The sequence below is a fragment of the Brettanomyces nanus genome, chromosome 3 (genome assembly GCF_011074865.1).
Source record: "Brettanomyces nanus chromosome 3, complete sequence".
Lineage (NCBI taxonomy): Eukaryota > Fungi > Ascomycota > Pichiomycetes > Pichiales > Pichiaceae > Brettanomyces > Brettanomyces nanus.
Window position 1 is genome coordinate 571,611 of NC_052376.1, and position 17,962 is coordinate 589,572.

At 42.2% G+C, this 17,962-nt stretch overlaps 10 protein-coding genes across 10 annotated transcripts; 6 read left to right on the plus strand and 4 right to left on the minus strand.

Moving 5' to 3' along the window:
• Nucleotides 1–869: 869 nt before the first annotated feature.
• On the plus strand, nucleotides 870–3,416 carry FOA43_002911 (uncharacterized protein; the record flags this gene model as incomplete). The annotated part of the gene is made up of 1 exon (XM_038923193.1): nucleotides 870–3,416. The coding sequence occupies one exon, from the start codon at nucleotides 870–872 to the stop codon at nucleotides 3,414–3,416; it is 2,547 nt and encodes an 848-aa protein (XP_038779121.1).
• A 777-nt stretch (nucleotides 3,417–4,193) lies between these two features.
• Nucleotides 4,194–5,717, plus strand: FOA43_002912 (uncharacterized protein; the record flags this gene model as incomplete). Its single annotated transcript, XM_038923194.1, has 1 exon — nucleotides 4,194–5,717. The coding sequence occupies one exon, from the start codon at nucleotides 4,194–4,196 to the stop codon at nucleotides 5,715–5,717; it is 1,524 nt and encodes a 507-aa protein (XP_038779122.1).
• A 31-nt stretch (nucleotides 5,718–5,748) lies between these two features.
• FOA43_002913 (uncharacterized protein) lies at nucleotides 5,749–6,834 on the minus strand (the record flags this gene model as incomplete). Its single annotated transcript, XM_038923195.1, has 1 exon — nucleotides 5,749–6,834. The coding sequence occupies one exon, from the start codon at nucleotides 6,832–6,834 to the stop codon at nucleotides 5,749–5,751; it is 1,086 nt and encodes a 361-aa protein (XP_038779123.1).
• Nucleotides 6,835–6,882: 48 nt separating this feature from the next.
• On the minus strand, nucleotides 6,883–8,397 carry FOA43_002914 (uncharacterized protein; the record flags this gene model as incomplete). Its single annotated transcript, XM_038923196.1, has 1 exon — nucleotides 6,883–8,397. One exon carries the CDS (start codon nucleotides 8,395–8,397, stop codon nucleotides 6,883–6,885), a length of 1,515 nt encoding a protein of 504 aa, XP_038779124.1.
• A 240-nt stretch (nucleotides 8,398–8,637) lies between these two features.
• Nucleotides 8,638–10,182, plus strand: FOA43_002915 (uncharacterized protein; the record flags this gene model as incomplete). The annotated part of the gene is made up of 1 exon (XM_038923197.1): nucleotides 8,638–10,182. One exon carries the CDS (start codon nucleotides 8,638–8,640, stop codon nucleotides 10,180–10,182), a length of 1,545 nt encoding a protein of 514 aa, XP_038779125.1.
• Nucleotides 10,183–10,186: 4 nt separating this feature from the next.
• FOA43_002916 (uncharacterized protein) lies at nucleotides 10,187–11,116 on the minus strand (the record flags this gene model as incomplete). The annotated part of the gene is made up of 1 exon (XM_038923198.1): nucleotides 10,187–11,116. One exon carries the CDS (start codon nucleotides 11,114–11,116, stop codon nucleotides 10,187–10,189), a length of 930 nt encoding a protein of 309 aa, XP_038779126.1.
• Nucleotides 11,117–11,570: 454 nt separating this feature from the next.
• Nucleotides 11,571–12,146, plus strand: HAM1 (nucleoside triphosphate pyrophosphohydrolase ham1; the record flags this gene model as incomplete). The annotated part of the gene is made up of 1 exon (XM_038923199.1): nucleotides 11,571–12,146. The coding sequence occupies one exon, from the start codon at nucleotides 11,571–11,573 to the stop codon at nucleotides 12,144–12,146; it is 576 nt and encodes a 191-aa protein (XP_038779127.1).
• Nucleotides 12,147–12,221: 75 nt separating this feature from the next.
• On the minus strand, nucleotides 12,222–12,859 carry FOA43_002918 (uncharacterized protein; the record flags this gene model as incomplete). Its single annotated transcript, XM_038923200.1, has 2 exons — nucleotides 12,222–12,257; nucleotides 12,305–12,859. The coding sequence occupies 2 exons, from the start codon at nucleotides 12,857–12,859 to the stop codon at nucleotides 12,222–12,224; spliced, it is 591 nt and encodes a 196-aa protein (XP_038779128.1).
• A 565-nt stretch (nucleotides 12,860–13,424) lies between these two features.
• FOA43_002919 (uncharacterized protein) lies at nucleotides 13,425–14,333 on the plus strand (the record flags this gene model as incomplete). The annotated part of the gene is made up of 2 exons (XM_038923201.1): nucleotides 13,425–13,433; nucleotides 13,686–14,333. The coding sequence occupies 2 exons, from the start codon at nucleotides 13,425–13,427 to the stop codon at nucleotides 14,331–14,333; spliced, it is 657 nt and encodes a 218-aa protein (XP_038779129.1).
• Nucleotides 14,334–14,478: 145 nt separating this feature from the next.
• Nucleotides 14,479–17,949, plus strand: FOA43_002920 (uncharacterized protein; the record flags this gene model as incomplete). The annotated part of the gene is made up of 1 exon (XM_038923202.1): nucleotides 14,479–17,949. One exon carries the CDS (start codon nucleotides 14,479–14,481, stop codon nucleotides 17,947–17,949), a length of 3,471 nt encoding a protein of 1,156 aa, XP_038779130.1.
• Between the last annotated feature and the right edge of the window lie 13 nt (nucleotides 17,950–17,962).

Below are 17,962 nucleotides of genomic sequence, written 5' to 3' on the forward strand. Positions count from 1 at the left end.
TCTTGTGATGCAAGTCTAACAAAACAATAACAATAGATAAGATATAGTGATATGAATAATGGTGAGATAAGAAAACTCCCATGAGCCCTTTCCAAAACAAGCATTCTTTGTCGGTGCACGGATGTTATATTAGAAAGTTGACATAATATACGACACACGAATCACTATACTAACTTAGGAATCAGCCACTTTATGTCTTTTTATTGAACATAAGTCCCGTTGGGTATTTGTGCAAAATCCGGTATCCCACTACTACCGGATTCGTATTTCTTAGTAAATACATACCTATACGGTGTTGAGGCTGAAATGGAACACACATTCATTCACTATCTATATCATCTGTAGCTCGGTACACTCTTCGGTGCCCAGTGCGGTGCCCAGTGCGGTCCCCAATGCAGTACCCAGTGCAGTACCCAGTGCAGTACCCAGCGCAGTACCCAGTGCGTCATCGTTAAAATCCAATTGCATCTCATCCTGTCTCCGTCTCATCCCTATTGGTTCCACATTGAGCCACCAGGCTTTCAAACTGACATTAATTCCCTATCCAGTAATTATTATAATCCATCCCCCTATTGTTAGTTATGCGCGGACCTATTGGGCCCACAATTTTCTTAGTTACCGCCTATCTGGATCTGCAGATAACTCTACATTTAGTCCCCCATCTAATACACTTGGAACGCCTCACATTACGGACTGTTGTGAAATTCCCCTTGCTGAAACGCCTTTTTATATATATTCCTTCGGTTTCGTTTGGTTTCGTTAATTTCGTTCATTTTGTTGGTTTCAATTGGCTTTATTTGGCTTGACCTTTCTCATTTTAATTTTTCATTGCTGGTCGGTTCGCTATCTTTATTTCTTCTCTTGTCATAATGCTTAAACCAAAGTGGTCGCCCACCAAGGAAACACCGCTTCCGCTGTACTACAAGGACAAACGCATTGCGCATAAGGGCACCATATATTCTAATTTCAAGGCCATTGTCACTCGGTCCAAGCATAAGAAGATGCTCTTTAGGGCCTTTATCACCTCCCTGATTCTCTATGGAATTCTCTATTTCTACTCGATAATTCCCTGCTCAGAGGAGTCTCAGCAACCTCTGGGTCTGTGGGATAGAAGAAAAAATGAGGTTAGGCAGACTTTCCTTGATTCCTGGCATGACTACATGCGCCACGGATGGGGTAAAGATATATATAGACCTGTTTCTCAAAGAGGAAGAAACATGGGTCCTGTTCCACTAGGCTGGATCATCGTCGATTCTTTAGATACCCTTCAGTTGATGGAATGTAAGCAGGAGTTTTCCGATGCCCGTGCTTGGGTTCAATACGAGTTGGATTATGAGAAGTTTGACCATAATATCAACACTTTCGAAACCACTATCCGTATGATTGGTGGTCTATTGTCCACCTATTATCTCACCGAGGATGACTTATTTCTTGAAAAGGCTACTCATTTGGCTAACAAGCTTTCTGGTGCTTTTGATTCCGATTCTGGTATCCCCTATGCCTCTGTCAACTTGCAACGTGGTGATGGAATACCTGCTCCTTCCGGTTCTTCCACCGCTGAAGCTGCTTCTTTACAGCTTGAGTTCAAATATTTGGCCAAAGTTACTGGAGAAAAACTGTACTGGGAGCAGGTGGAAAAGGTGATGAAAGTTCTCGACGACAATCATCCCGAAGGCGGTTTGGCTCCTATCTTTGTCGACCCAGATACCGGTAAATTCAAGGGCCATCTAATTCGTCTTGGCTCTAGGGGTGACTCCTACTATGAGTATCTTCTTAAACAACATTTGCAAACCGGCGAAAGCGTTTACTTGGATATGTATCAGGAGAGTTATGCTGGAATTAAGAAGTATCTTGTGAACAGATCTTATCCTAACGGTCTTACATTCATTGGTGAGAGACCCAATGGACTTGACGGTCCATTGGACAACAAGATGGATCATTTGGTGTGTTTCATCGGAGGTTTGTTTGCCTTGGGCGCAACTGAGGGAGAGACCGTTGCTGAAATACAAAAGCAGCATCGTTGGGATGCCTCTCGTGCTGAGCAAATGGAACTTGCTCGTGAAATGGGTAAGACTTGCTACCGTATGTATCACGATATCGAGGCCACTGGATTGGCCCCAGAAATTGTTGTTTTCAATACTGATCCAAGCACAGACAAGGATTATTACATCAAGGCCAATGACAGACACAATCTACAACGGCCAGAAACTGTTGAGACGTTGTACTACCTCTATAAGATTACTGGAGATGAAAAGTATCGTGAATGGGGTTATGAAATCTTCAAGAACTTCATCAAGTACACTAAGGTTCCTGCTGGGAAGGGAAAGGATGATAAAACTCGTTACACCTCTTTGGGGGATGTGACGGTAAATCCTCCTGTTCTCAGGGATAATATGGAGTCATTCTGGCTTGCAGAGACTTTGAAGTACTTGTACTTGTTATTTGATGATGATAGCAAGCCTAAATGGGACATTCGTAACGTTGTGTATAACACAGAGGCTCATCCATTGCCTAAATTTGATCTCATAGGCACTGGATTAAGGACAGGATGGAGAAGAAGCGAGCCTGATCAAGGATCCATGGACTCTTTGAGGATTAAGACGGTTGAAAATGGAGGACTACTTAGAAACCAAGAAGTTTCTGCAGATGACGGAGAAGAACTGGAAGAAGGTGCCGATCCAAAATCCAGTAGAAAGTTTATCAAATATACGGGAGAGCACATAGAAGATAGCGTGGACGCAGAGAAAGATAATAAGCGTGTTGCTGATGAAATGAAGGAGAATAATGAAATACCAAAGTCGAAGCAACCGATTGCCAAGCAATTAGATGAACAAGTTAAGGAGATTCAAGGAGAAGAGAATAATGAGGAATTTAATGGGGAGAATTTGGAGCACGCACAGGAGCTCAAGCACGAAGATGAGCAGCGGGATGAAAGTCAGGATGAACACCAGGATGAAAACCAGGATGAACACCCGGATGAAAATCAAGATGAACACCAGGATGAAAATCAGGATGAACACCAGGATGAACACCAGGATGAACATCAAGACGAAAATCAGGATGAACATCAAGACGAACGTCGGGATGAAAATCAGGATGAACACCAAGACGAAAATCAGGATGAACATCAAGACGAAAATCAGGATGAACATCAAGACGAACGTCGGGATGAAAATCAGGATGAACACCAAGACGAAAATCAGGATGAACATCAAGACGAAAATCAGGATGAACACCAAGACGAACACCAAGACGAACACCAGGATGAAAACCAGGATGAAAGCGCAGATGTTGAAGCAAATAAAGAGTTTGCAGGAAATATCAATGAAGTGATGCTCGAGGCTAAGCATGAGGTTGCTCAACCTTTAGACCAACAGGTACAGCAGGTAAACGAGGATGCATCTAACGATCAATAATTATAGTTGAGTGTATATCGGATACCTCAGCACCGTATTTTATAAACATATTTCCGGTATAGAACCAATAAATGGCTCATTTCAGTATTAAGTGCGCCTCATAAAGGTGAGGATTACACAGTAAGGGTCCCTTCTCTAAAAATGCAACTTATCGGAAAGCCAACTCCTTCTTACATGGTAGTGTTAGCCGAGAAATATTCTCGCGTGTTAAAGGAAAACTTCTAATGTGATATGGAAAAGCCGATTGTAGTGTGGATGTCGCCAGACTAAGGAAACGCAAGGGATGTGCTGTCACAGTGGCATCTCCCAATCTGCTTGAGCCTCTGTCCATCTTCTGTCTGTCATGGAGCGCGTGTTACCAAACAGAGCCTGATTTCCAAGAGCACGGCATCGTCGCAATGTTTAACCTAATTGAGACCCTCGGAAAGAACGCCCAATCGAGGAATTCTCTCCAGGACAACAATAGCACAGCTAATGTTTAACGGTGTTTTGTTTCTTTTTCTAATCGATGAGGGCTTTTATTTCTTTTTCTTATTCCTTTCCGTCCCTCAGTTTTCCTTGGAAAAAAAACCGTTCTTGAAATAAAAGTTGGATCCGCTTACATGTTTCAGGGATATATATATAAACCATGCAAAGTCTGGTGTGAGTGATTTTTTGTAGTGTCAAGTAGTGGGTAAAGCTGCGCAATATTAAATTAGCTAGTAATTTATTGGTTGCAATCTAATCGCTTTCACTGCGATAGGTTGAGTTGGCTGTTTATAGCTACTTTCTGTGTTTATGAGTTCTTCTATCGAAGATTTCGGTACTCCGGTTTTGAAATGTCAAGCAACAACGTCTTCCAAGAAAAAATTTACTGGGGTGGATGGTTTTCGAGAGAAGGAGGTCGAGCTCCATGGCGATGGTTCTGAAGATGCACCTAATACTGGTAGGGACCAAAACGATGGTCGCGAAGGCCATTGGCACGATTTAGAACCTGACAATAGTGCTGATCCTTCGGTATGCTTCGACGATCCTGCCAATTATCCCGATGGTGGCTGGAGAGCTTACCTTGTAGTCTTTGGGTCTTTCTTAGGACTTACTGTTGATTTTGGTTTCATTAATTCCATTGGTAGCATCCAATCATATTTAAACCTCCATCAGCTTCAGAACGAGTCCACCGTGGGGTCTTCATTTATCTTTGCCATATTTCTTCTTCTAACCTATGTTCTTTGTTTGATTGGTGGTGTTGCTTTTGATGAGCTAGGACCTAGGATCCCGCTAATTTTTGCCACCATTTTAATGTTCTTTGGTCTTTTTTTCACCGGAAGTTGCAATACGGTTCCTTCGTTCATTGGTGTTCTTGGTATATTAACCGGGTTGGGAATGGGAACCTGCAGTGCTCCTTTAACTGGTGTTGTCAGTCATTGGTTTTACAGGAAAAGATCCACAGCTTTTGCTATGGCTACTGTCGGAGGATCCGTTGGAGGAATCATCATTCCCTTATTGTTGAACAAACTGTATATTGTCGTTGGTTTCACTTGGGCTTTGAGGATTCTAGCCTTTGTCTGTTTGGGACTTATGATTATCTGTATTTTGCTTGTCAGTGGTAGAAAAGATAAGATTTGTCCTCCAGAAGCAAGTGAAACGATCAAATATACTGGATCCAACCCCATCCTGCATAAAGTGTCAATCCTTTGTGGTAAAGCTGTAAACTTTCGTGCCTTAAAAGAGCCTGCATACCTTCTTTGTACGCTTGGTATAGGGTTTTCTGATCTTTCCTTGGTTTGTACTCTCACTTACTTTCCTTCCTACGTTACTTTTGTCGGCTACAGTGAGACTAAGGCCAATACCATCATTACCATCATTAACTGTATGGGGATATTGGGTAGGTATATACCTGGTGTCTTGGCCGATAAGATAGGTCCCTATAATGTCATGATCATTATGATGACTGCTACCTGTTTAAGTGTGTGGGTTCTTTGGTTGGCCTGGTCTATGTCAAATAGTGGTCTCTCTTCAATTTATGTGTTCTCTGTGATTTATGGTTTTTTCAATTCGTCTGTTCTTTCTTTGGCTCCCAGCTGTATCGCTGCGATATCCTCGACAAAAGAGTTTGGCCAACGCTATGGAACTGCCTATTTGGTGGCAGGTTTCTTTGTTTTTGGAGGCATGATCGGAGGTGGTGCTATTATATCCGAAGAAAGTATTGAGAACTATAGCTACTTTGCTATCTATTGTGGTTCCCTTTACGTTGCAAGTATTGCAGCCTATGCTGCAAGCAGGTTTGTTCAGGTTGGTCGTCGTTTCAAAGTAATTGTTTAAATGCATCTAATATCTAATACTTAATATAAATTTAGGCGGTTTTCTTCCTTCTCTTCTTCGTCATTAAAGATGCTATATCTGCACCGGAAGATCTTCTTTTCTTCTGTTTCTTCTCATATTTAGTTTGCTGTTCCTTTCTCTCATTTTCTCCAAGCTTCTGTAGTTGACTAGTCTTTGCAACCACCTCTGAATCGTCCTTCTTTTTACCTATTAGCCATTCCAATAATTTAATATCATCGCCATAAGGGGTCACTTTCTCACCGCCATCGGGAACTTCTAGCACTAGGGGAATTCCTTTAAATCTATCGTCGTTAGCGAGGAGTCTGAAACACTCTAGACCTAAGAATCCCCATCCAATACGTTGATGGAGGTCCCTATTTGCACCTAAAGGAGCTTTCGAGTCGTTCAAATGCAAAGACGCTAAATGTTCAAAGCCTACCTTCTCATCGAATTCATCCCAAAACTTCTTCCAGCCTTTCTCATCCCGAATATCATATCCTGCAGCAAAAGTATGGCAGGTATCTATACAAAATCCAAGTCTTTCCTTATTTTTCACCTGCTTCAATACCTCTGCAAGGTCATCAAGCGTCGAACCAACCAAATTTCCATGTCCAGCCATATTTTCTACCACAATTCTGACGAATTTAGTCTTCTCTATGGCTGTATTGATGTTAGTGGCTAATCTTTCAAGAGATTCTTGGTGATCAGAGCCAAGAGACGAGCCGGGGTGAAAGTTATAAAGTCCGATATCAAGCTTTTCGCATCTCTGTAAATCATCTATAAAACAATCCAACGACTGCTTGTTTTTAGTGATGTCAGGGTTGGCCAGGTTGATGAAGTATGATCCATGAGGTAGCACGTCCGTCCTCGGATTGAAATTATATTTTTGGCACATTTCTTTGAATCTTGCAGCATCATTATCACTAAGAGCAGGAGACACCCATCTTCTAGGGCTCTTGAGAAACATGGCAAACGAATTCGCTCCAATGTCCATCGCATGGCCTACAGAATTGAAGATTCCTTTACTTGTGGTCACGTGAGCTCCAAACTTGTATTCGATCTTGGCATTTCGAACATAGGCAAACCCTTTTTCAATTACTTGTTCCTTCTTTGCCATTACTTAGAGTGAGCAGTAAAGCAGTAAATGTATATCTATCTATTATAACTAGTGATTCTCAAGAAGCTCGCGTATAGTCGAGGGCTTGGAAAGTACCCATATCACGTGATTGATTCCCATGTGATCGTTTACAGCTCCCGTATTTTCTATATTGGTCAAAGACACTGTGCAGACTCTGCCGATGAGGAGTTTCAACTTTGATTGGATAGCTGATTCAGTGAGGTGTTGGCGATTGATTTCAAAAAATCTGAGTGCCGTTTGTTCGTCCGCAAAGCCCACTCGAAGATACTTACTGCAGAGGAGGTTACCGGACTTATCACCAACGACAGTTCCTTTTCTATTCGGTGCAAGCACCAATTCCAAGGTATCGTTTATCATTAGACGATTATCTGCATCTATAATTACGACAGATTCGTTCTCGTTGGGTAAATATCCCATTATCTTGACGTCTGATACCTTATAATAGCCTTTAAGTGAAGAAGTCTCGATAATCCTTTCTAGATCTGTATCCACGGCCTTTGGACTGGTTGATGCCATTGTATAATAATCGGCATCTTCAATAACAATTGGTGTAGGTGCCTGCCAACCTAGAGGAGAAGGCTGGACCGATTCTTCTCTTTTAACAGAGAAGGGTATAGGAGTACTAGGTATTCTACTGGGGGTGCTATCAAGACGACCAAGGTCACTGCCCGGGGTGCCTGGGGTGCCTGGAGTTCTGCCTGTAATTTCTGCTCCGCTGCTACCCAAATTCAACTTCTTGGGAGTAACTTTCTGCACTTCCTCTAATCTGTCCTCTTCCAGAGCTTGTGAAAGTGATCTCTTTCCACCTGCCAGTCCTACTCCCTTTTGAAGTAGCTTCTTAACTATTTCAGTACTGTCGATATACTCTACTGAACCATCTCTTTGACCTTTCTCCCCCACTAAAGCATGCTTAGTCTCACCTTTTAGAATACTCGTAAGATCATATCTCTTCTCTAGTAATCCGCTGGGATCATTCTTACCCCCCAATTGAAAATTCAGCCTTTCAAGGAATCCGGTGAGATAGACATTATCAGTGTGATTGACTAAATAGCTTCGGTCTAAAAGACTAACGCTGGCTCTCTTCAATTCAATTATGTCTCGATACCGAGACACAAAACCAGACGCTTCCACAATAATCCTCTGGTCATAAATTGCATCATAGGGATTGACTTCCGGTTCGGGAAACTGCTCCCTGAAGGCTTTAGAGGCCTGTGCCAAAAATGTCTCTAGATCCGTCCTTCTTATATCTATGGTGAAAATTTTGGTTGAACCAAGCTGTTCTTGGCCATTTTTGATCATAAAACGGTTGGCATATGTCAGATTCTTGTAAACATCCAAGGACTCGGTAAAATCAGTCACTAGAATATTGGCAAAGTGGCTCTGCTTGGGGTTTGGAAGAGTACAATACGAGAGAACTAAAGCGTAGAGTTTTCTAGAGTAAAGCTTACGTTCTTCGTATCCTGTATCCACTCTGAGATCCTCTACTCTTATTGTTTGTAATTTGGTACCTTGCTTCATAGAAATCAATGGTGTGCCATACATCTAGTTTTAATGATCAAGCGATGGAGCTCTTCTAGATTTTCGCGATCCTTACGTGTACCAATTAACGATTTTTCAGTCTTGCTTAGTTACTCCTTTGTTCTTCAGTCTTCAGTCTTCAGTCTTCCTATTCCTCAGTCATGCCCAACAGTAAGTATTCTTCGTCGAATTTCGTCTGCCGTTCCACTAACATTTCAAGAATCGCACAAACATTTTAAGTTACCCGGAAAGGTACTCCAGCAAATGAAAGTCAATGGACTTTCAGAGACATCTAATGAATCTGGTGGTGGACGAGAGCCAAAAACAGTGAACGAGATTTTTGACCAGGCCACCCAGGAGGAAGAATCTGGAGATCGTTGGCTTTCGTCGGATCTATCAAAGGCTCTCAGATTCTACCAGAGAGCCTATTCTCTCTATATGCAAGCACTCAACATTGATGTTTCACATCTTGACACCAGATATAATGCATCAAGACTTCTATTCACCGTATACACCGAGTATATTAAGAACGAGGGTGTCAATTTGACTGATTTGAATAACTGTGATTTGGCATTGTCTCGAACTGATGCCAGTGTCATTCAGCCTCTTCAGAATATTTGCCAATTCTTTCAGATATCTTTGGAGCTAGTGAGCCAAGCTTCGTCCAGATTCGCTTGGGATTTGTACTATAACGCTGCTCTTTGCTATTTTGAGTACGTCGAGGAAGAAACAAGAAACGGATATGAAACGATGGCTCAGTTCTCTCAGGTTATGGATGCTATGCAGATATCCCAAAGGCTTCTCTCGTCTGCACTTCAGTACCAAGTGAAAGAACTCAAGCAGTTTACTGAGAAGGTTGGCAAAGCAGAGCCGATAATTCATTCTGAAGTACCAACGGCCCGTGATACTATTGCTGAGATAGAAGACACTATTCTACCATCTACTGTCTTAGAAACGTGTCTCAACTGCTACAGATTGGTATCCACTTCATATGAAGACTCGTGGAGTGAAGAGCGGTTGTCCCTGGTAGCAAATGCCTCTGATGAGTTTATTAATGTCGTAGACTCGATTTCTTCTGGTCTATTGGATAATTATACCAATTCTTCTAATGAAATCGTTCCTTCGTTGACTGAAGATGAAATTAATGAGCTCAAGATAACAAAAATATCATTTCTTGCCTCAAAATCCTTAACATTTGCAGAATGTGAGGCTGTCTGGCAGTCAGAGCCACTGCTTGATCTGGTGGATAAACTTCTTCTTGAGGCTGGATCTTATAGGACGCTTTTGGATAAGTTGGATGAATCTCTGGCCGTCGTCGACGACAAATTGAAATGGCAGGTTTTAAGTGTGATGGATACAAAGTATAAGGAGTGTTATAAAGTTCTTAAAAAGCAGCTTGATCAGCTGAAAAAACGTTCAGTCGAAGATACAGGAGATGATAAAAGTAATATTATCAGTCAAATATGTTCAGTGTTCATAGAACAGGCTGACATAGAAGTAGAAAGATCGATGCTCGAATCGGGACAGAAGTATCATGATGTTCTCGTGAAGAATAGTTACAATTTGCTCAAGAATTCTCTGGTTTACTCGAAACAGGGCGGAGGATTGAGAGAGTCTGTGTCAGGTAAATTGGTTAGAGAGAAGAGACGTAGAGAAACGTTGGCAAGATTATGTATCTTGGATGGAAAACTTAGCCGTACAGAGCTTTCGAGCATCGTGGGAGCCAACTACTGGCCCCAAGAAATGAGCGATTTGGCAGATGTATCTGTATATTCAGAAGGTGCAAAAAGTGCATTAACACAGGCCTAGCATTTTACTTGGTGCAGATAGCCAAGACCAATTCTCTGGGGACCAAATACTCCATTTTCCCGTCTCTGAGTCTTTTAGGAGCCTCCCTAAGAGCTCTTTCTACCGTAGGTTTAGGTAAATGGTTCTCCAAATTGGCGACACCACACCAATGTTCGTAGTTGTATTTAACGCTGGCCTCTAACCGTGAGAAGTGGAAAGAATCTAGCTTCTGTTTGATTTGAGAGGGAGAAAGACCTCCATGGTAGGCAACAGGAGAGTCTGAGTCAACATTTTCTTGTATATACTGGTCCTTATGATCGTACATATCGACAATAATCAACTTGCCGTTTTTTTTCAAGTACTTCAGTAGTTGACCGACTATTCTTTTCAACTCCGAGAAATGATGGAAGGAAAGGGTGGTAGTGATGATATCGAAGGAGTCTTCTACTAGTTCGTCGGGCCTGTTGAGCGAGTTATCCCTATCGAACTGCTCGTCAATGATATCATACTGATATGCTTGTACGTTCAACGAAGGGTTGACTCGATAAATAGTCTGGAGCTTGCTTTGGAAGGCATCTATCTGAGCTGCAGATATGTCAATTCCAATAACGGTAGGATTGGCACCTTTGAAATAGGGAGCCAATTTCTGTACCATAAGGCCCGTTCCACAAGCAAAGTCCATCATTTTCAAATTGTCTTGGAGGAAAACGGGTGAAACTAGGTTGTCAGCAGCCTCTGCATCAGGAAGGTAGTCGGTAAGACCATAATCTGGAAGTGTGTAGTTTCCAAGTTGTTCGGCCTCAAATACAGCTTTTCTGTCAGGCAAATCATGCTGAAGAACGCACTTTGAACATCCAGTAAGTATGGCTTTCAATGAGTCAGACTCATAATGAAGGACTTTGTCAGTACTGAAGTTCTCAAGATTGGCCTGTCTTTGCTTTGAGTAGTTAGACATGAAAAGATATTTAAGTTTATATGAAGAAGAAAAAAAATACAGGCTACTAATTTAAAAGAAAAGTGGTTTGTTTGGTCTTATGAATGTGTCCACAAAGCGAATTGTCACCTTCATTGGAGGAAGGTCACAAATTATAATGTGGATCCCGTTAGGTAGATCTGCTTCCAGCCATTTTTGCAAATCATAAACAGAGTAATAGTATGTATCGCTGGTAATCCGGAAGGGATAGCGAAGAAAGGAGAGTAATAAAAATGAACAAACAATTTAGTGGGCATCTCGAGGTATTTATAGTGAAGATTCGCGGGGTTAAAGAGTGAAAAGTTTTAGGAGCCTGGTGAAAGGTTTGGGAGCCTGGTGAGGTTTGGGCACCGGTGAGGTTTGGGCACCAGGTAAAGGTTTGGGCACCAGGTAAAGGTTTAGAGCATTTGCTCAGCAGTTGATTCGTCTATTCACAATGTCTACTATAACTTTTGTTACTGGTAATGCCAATAAACTTAAAGAAGTTGTTGCCATTTTGGCTGGCAGTGATGGAGAAACTAAAGTTGGGAAATTCAGTATCTCCAATAAAAAGCTTGATTTGGATGAACTACAAGGAACTATAGATGAGGTGATCACGAGGAAATGTGAACAGGCAGCCAGAATTGTGGGTGGACCTGTCATGTGCGAGGATACATGTCTCTGTTTCAAGGCGATGCACGAGTTACCGGGTCCATACATTAAATGGTTTGTTAAATATGTTGGATTAGAAGGTATTAACAAAATGTTGGATGGATTTGACGATAGATCTGCACAGGCAGTGACGACATTCGGTTACTGCGAAGGTCCCGGTCATAAGGTTAGATTGTTTCAAGGACGTACGGATGGTAGGATCGTGTCCGAAAGAGGACCGACGGATTTCGGCTGGGATGCCATCTTTGAGCCTGATGGCTTCCAAACTACCTACGCAGAAATGACAGGACCGGAAAAGAATAAGATTAGCCATAGATATAAAGCGTTATCTAAGTTGAGAGATTTTCTGTTGGCTCAATAGAGGACATGCAGGACGAGTCTTCTAACAAACCAGCAAATAAATAGGGTAAGTAATGCCAAGACAATATAATAGCCCTTAGTTATCACCTGGTAGCTTAATTTGGATTGTAATCTACCGATGTTGTGTGTTTCAATCTCCTTTATGCCGTTGGTAGTGACGTCAAAGGCAATTTTAGACTCCTGGATCACCTCTTCCTTCTCTTTCTCCGTGAGAAAGTTTCTAGTCTGAAGCTCGTAGTCTCTCTTATAGATCATTCTCAACTCTGTAGGATCATCCACCTCAAATCTGTACAGGTTGGTACCCATAGCAGCCACCTCGTCAAAGCTTTTACCTTCCATCTGGGGAAACAAGTTTAAAGACCTAGCCACCTGTGATGACATGATTCGTCCTCCTGCGAAGAGAGCGAGGTAGAGTACATGCATGTAGGCCAATAAAAGATAGGGTCTTTCAGCGGTCACATCTCTGATATGTTGCACACTTTGAACCTGTTGCTTCAGTATGGGACAAGAGAACTTCTCCGGCTGCTCATGGTAGAAAAACATCAAGTCTTGGTACAATTTGTCAGTCCTTGCCAAGGAAGGTTTCCATATAGAACTAAGCATGGCTGAGTATCTAGTATCCTTGGCAATCTCGGAGTAGAGGCATTCTTCGATCGTACGAAACAAATGATAGAACATCTGAATACCCTGTCTGTAAACTTTGGGATCTCTCATGGCAATGGCAAATTTTAGAGTGACAAGCTTGTCGATCTTGTCATGATAAGGACGCGTTTCCCAAGTTGATTCGGTTGCCTAATGCACCGAGATCGTTTTTGGCAGGAATAATTTCATTTTGAGACAACATGATGAGCGAGAGGGAAGAGAGTGAACAAGTTAAGGTGGCATCTACCAAATTGGTAGCAGAATTAGATCTGCGTTAAGTCTGCCTTAAGTCTGCCTTAAGTCTGCCTCAAATCTGCCTCAAATCTGCCTCAAATCTGCCGTTTTTTCTGTGTGAAATCAGCCTAACTCCGATTCTGTGCGAAAATCTGGAAGATCAGCCGGTAGATTCTGATGGGTTGATGGTAATGGGCCAAGTTAACGAGCTACATACAACATACGTTGCTCAATTCGCGGTTCATTCTGTCATGCTCGACTCGCGGTCCATTCGGTCTTGCTTAAGTCACCAAGTCACTGAGTCACTCCTCATAGCCTCCCTCCACTGATGGTCCCCCCCCCCCCGACCATCGCGATTACATAATCAAACTATGAAAATTTTTGTAGTCGACAAGATCAGCCAATGATCACAGTACATCTTTTCTTCATCTCTGGTATGCAAGAAGGATGCTGTTAGGACTAACGAAAAGAGGTTTAGCTACGGCTGCGGCGGTCAATGGATCTAGTGTACCAATCAGTTTGATTAGTGCTTCCCTCATACTTTCCAGAATACCCATAGTGACACCAAATGTTAGCGAATTCGACCAGAAGTTCTACAACTACCAAGAAGAGCTAGAAAGAAGAATGATGTGGACATTTCCAAAATGGTACTACTTCAAAAAAGGGTACTGTGGCGGAAAGAGAGTTCACAAAAGCACAGAAATATCCCATTCCAGCCCACAGAGGAGTGTGGTTCCCCAAAGGTATGCCTGATATAAAGCATGGTAGAGATAGAAGGTTCAAGCAAGAAGTTAATTTGCCAAAGGAGATATTGGAAGGTGATGCGGAAGATCTTGAGAATGTTGGACGTCCGATTTCTGCCAATCCAAGGATTACCGAGGCTGACAAGAAGAACGATCAGACTTCATTAGAAAGAGAGCTTCCACGAACCTTGTATCTACTCTTGAAACAGAACGGACAGTGGAAGTTCCCAACGTTTCAGCTTGAGAATGATGAAACTGCATTAAATCAAGTTGCAGAGAATGGATTGCGTCAACTAGGAGGTGATAATATCAACACTTGGTCTGTTTCCGGCACTCCTGCAGCTGTTATCAAGTATGTTAACGGCAACATTCTTCCATATGGAACTTCTGTTGATCACGAAGGAGTTTCTAGAGAATATCTGATGAAATCGCATGTTGTTGCTGGACAATTTGTTCCTCAGCAAGGTAAAGGTGTCGAGGAATATAAATGGTTAGTCAAAGAAGAAATCCAGCCACTAGTGGAAAAGCCCTATTTTGATCAAGTCCGGCATCTATTAGCCCAAATATAGCCAGTATTTAGTTTATTCTTGTATATATAAATTAAGATAACCGAAGTTCCTTCATTGTTCGTTGTTCGCTTGGATCAACCCTTTTTTTTTTCTTTCAGTTCATTCCATTAACAGTTTCTTTCTTGTCTATTATTTTGCTCCCATCATGTCCGCTTCCCATCTAGGACCATCTACCGCATCTTCCGGTCCGTTGGGTGACAAGCTCATTCGTCTTGTGGCTGTGGGGCTCAAGGAGGCCTCTACGGATTCTCCTTCATTCCGAGCATCCATGAAGTATATCGAAACTGCCGTTGCCGAGATGGTTCATTCTTTACGGCAGATCCTTGCGTTTTTTCAGCGTTACTCCGGCATATCCGCAGATTTGGACGATCTACAGGACGAGTTCAACTTGGTTTTTGGTCCAATTGGTACTGCTGAAGCGTCCAATGAGCTTCTAAATAAGGATATCGCTGCTCCCTGCTTGGAGCAAACTATAGGTGGAACCAATTCCATCTTCAGAATAATGAAATCTCTAATGTGGTTTGAATCTCCCATCTTCGACGAGATTCAGAAGTTTCTAGACAACGATATTGCCAACTATTGGACCCTTCAACGCCAATTCCAATCTATTCAGTCCAAGTATGATGGACTTTGGGTCAAGTACATGTCTTTACCGAAGTCTCATGACCCTGCTGAGACAAGGGAAGATGCAGTGCAACTCTTTGAAATTCGTAAGCAGTATGTGCATCTTGCTCTTTCACTCTGGATCTTCGTAAAGCAGCTAGATTACCGGATATCGCTCTTGTTTGTCAATATATGCAATTCTCTATGGCCATCTGCACCGAAATTCTCTCTTCTGGCTCCTACTTTGGGTCTTTCTCCCGTTTACAAGTCCATCATGTCTTTGAAGGCATCTCTTTTTTTGCAGCTTGCCTCCTATAAAACTTTAATGGGCAATCTTACTACTGTTCGAGAGTCTTCGGAACGTGGAATCGTCGATCTATTCTCTCCCTCTTCAGAAATGACTGATTACGATCCTGCTCATATCAATGACGGTAACCTGTATTTAAAAGGAGATGCAGCAGAGCAGCAATTCGAGAAACATGGATGGGTCTTCCTCAAGTCTCGTCTTATTGGAACCGGTGAGCTTGTGTGGATCAGAAGGTGGCTTTTCGTTAAAGCCGATGTATACGGCTTTCTTTCTATTAGCAATAATGGTCAGTACGTTGAAGAGTCAGATAAGTTTGGTATCTTGCTAGCCAATGTGACATATCTTCCTGAAGAAAATCGGAAGTTCTGCTTTCAGATCAGAACTCTACAGGCTTCACTTGTATTACAGGTAGAGACTCTTGGAGATTTGAGAAGTTGGCTTACAGTGTTTCGTACTGTTAAGTTTCATGCCATGAAGGAGGATATGGGTTTTGCTACTTCAAGATATCAGCCCTTGGTTGATTTGCTTAGATTGGTACCAGTAGTCGAAGCGGATTACAGTCTCGTAGCTTCTACACAGCAGGAGGATAAGATCCGAAAACTTGTAAACGGCCAGTTAATGCATATACATCCTGTATTGGACATCAATCCTCCTATGACCACCCAAATGACCTCTTTGGCCGTGCTTTCGCATCTCTATCTTTCGTCTGCACCGATTCCTGGTGCATCTACTGGTAACTTCTGGGGCTTTGTTAACTGGGGGTTATATTATGTGGTGAATCGGGACTCCAAAGCCTTTTTAGCCAAAATGATCAAAGCTCGTCGTCCTAAGCCTTCTCTGATAGTCAGATATTCTGAAAGTTATCCTCACGATCTTAAAATGGCCGATGTGGAACTAAGATCGATCTTTGAAGGCTTCATTGGTCCTAAGGAGCTTGTTCTTATTAGATTCAAGGCTTCGTGGTCGCCCAATTCTTCCCAAGAGCTATTCTGCAAGATATACGTGACAGAGAATGCTTTCTACATATACACGAATAACTGTGGTCTCATTTCTGTGTCTCCCTTACCTCTTACAGACTTTCTTTATGGAGAAGTGGTACCTAAGACTCATTGTGACGTGATTAAAGTATATTTAGTGAGCGGACTTTCCATCAAGATGAAAGTATTCATTGGTTCTGCCTATGTGATTTGCGACCAGATTAATTTGCTTCTTAGGAGTGGAAGATCTTCGAAGCCCAGGAGCATGGAAGATTTAATCTCGAACTTTAAAAAATTGGAAAAGCAGGCTCAAAAGACAGAAACAGAGGCCATTGGTGTTACACCCGTTGTAAAGTCCGCTGTTGTTGAAGCTACCCCCAGCAATTCTGTGATTACGGTTCCTGAAGAAGTGTTTGGGAAAGGCTCAGAAGGAGGAGGATTGATGAAGTTTAGAAATGGGTCTTTGCCGGTAATGCTTTGCGAAAAGTCGTACAACCTGCCAGCAAAGGCCTTGTTTCATATTCTCCTTGGAGATGAGTCATTTATGTTGCAGTGTATGCAACCCGAGACACCGAGTGCGATCTCGGATAAAGGTGTAGGTCATACACCGTGGAGATGTAATGAGAAGCAGGTTCTGAGTAGAATTGTATGGGATGCTAGTAACAAAAACGTGGGTACGCTCCAACAGATTGATAAAATGGTGAACAACAAGTATTACTCGTTTACGCAAACCAGTCCTAAGCTTCGGATTCTATTTGGCGTTCTGCGAAGAGTGCAACTTCGATTTGTCATCTCCAATTTGAGTTATCATACCTGTGGTCTTGTAATCTACTATCATTTGGAAAAGAAGGACCATAGAGTTGCCTATTTTGTTCAGAAAATGCTTAGTAAGATCCTACGTTACCGTGTAGAAGAGTTAGACATTCGAATTAGGGGTACACAAAAGCTTATATCTAAGGAATCACGGAAGATTGCGTCTTCAATCAAACTGTTTGGCCTTATAACCAAGTTTGATAGCAATGAGCCGATGTCAGAAGAGTTGACATTCGAAAGTCAAGTGAAGTATGTGAGTGCGCAGCAACTCATTGTGTGTTATATTGAGAGGTTGAATTTTGTGGCTGGTAGAATCATGAAGGTTGTATTTGAGTGGATGCTACTTGTGGGAACGTATCTTATGGAGATTTTCAAAGGCAATTTGCCTTGGATTGGTCTTTTAGTATTGTCGTCGATTGTCAATTTGGTGTTAGTTGGCAGAACGAGCTATTCGTACTGGGAGCAGCGATCGATTGAGCAGTACGCTAACGAGCTCAGTGAACGTCCGTCTTATATGCAAAGGCAGATTTCCATAAGTGAGATGAATGAGATTTTACAGCCAAGAACGTCGCAGGTTTCATACAACTCGAGTCGTTCGCTCTGTTTCCAGGAGTTTTCGAAAGTGGCATCATTGATGATGATAGGAAAGGCAAAGGAAGACAGCTGGGGATCTTCTATGACAGATAGCCTTATTGGGCTGAGGTTGAAAAGAAACGAGTTGTTGGCGCAGATGAATATTCTCAACAGCGTAGAACGTAGTTATATCTACAAGGAGTGGCAGAACTGGGTTCTTAAAGAGCACAAGAACTGTGAGCTGGTGCGTAAGAAGTTCTCTGACAAATACGATACGGAAGTAGAGGAATATTGCGACTCGGTGAGTCATGAGATGGAGTATCTCTACCAGGTATTAATGTGAAAAGCACATATAT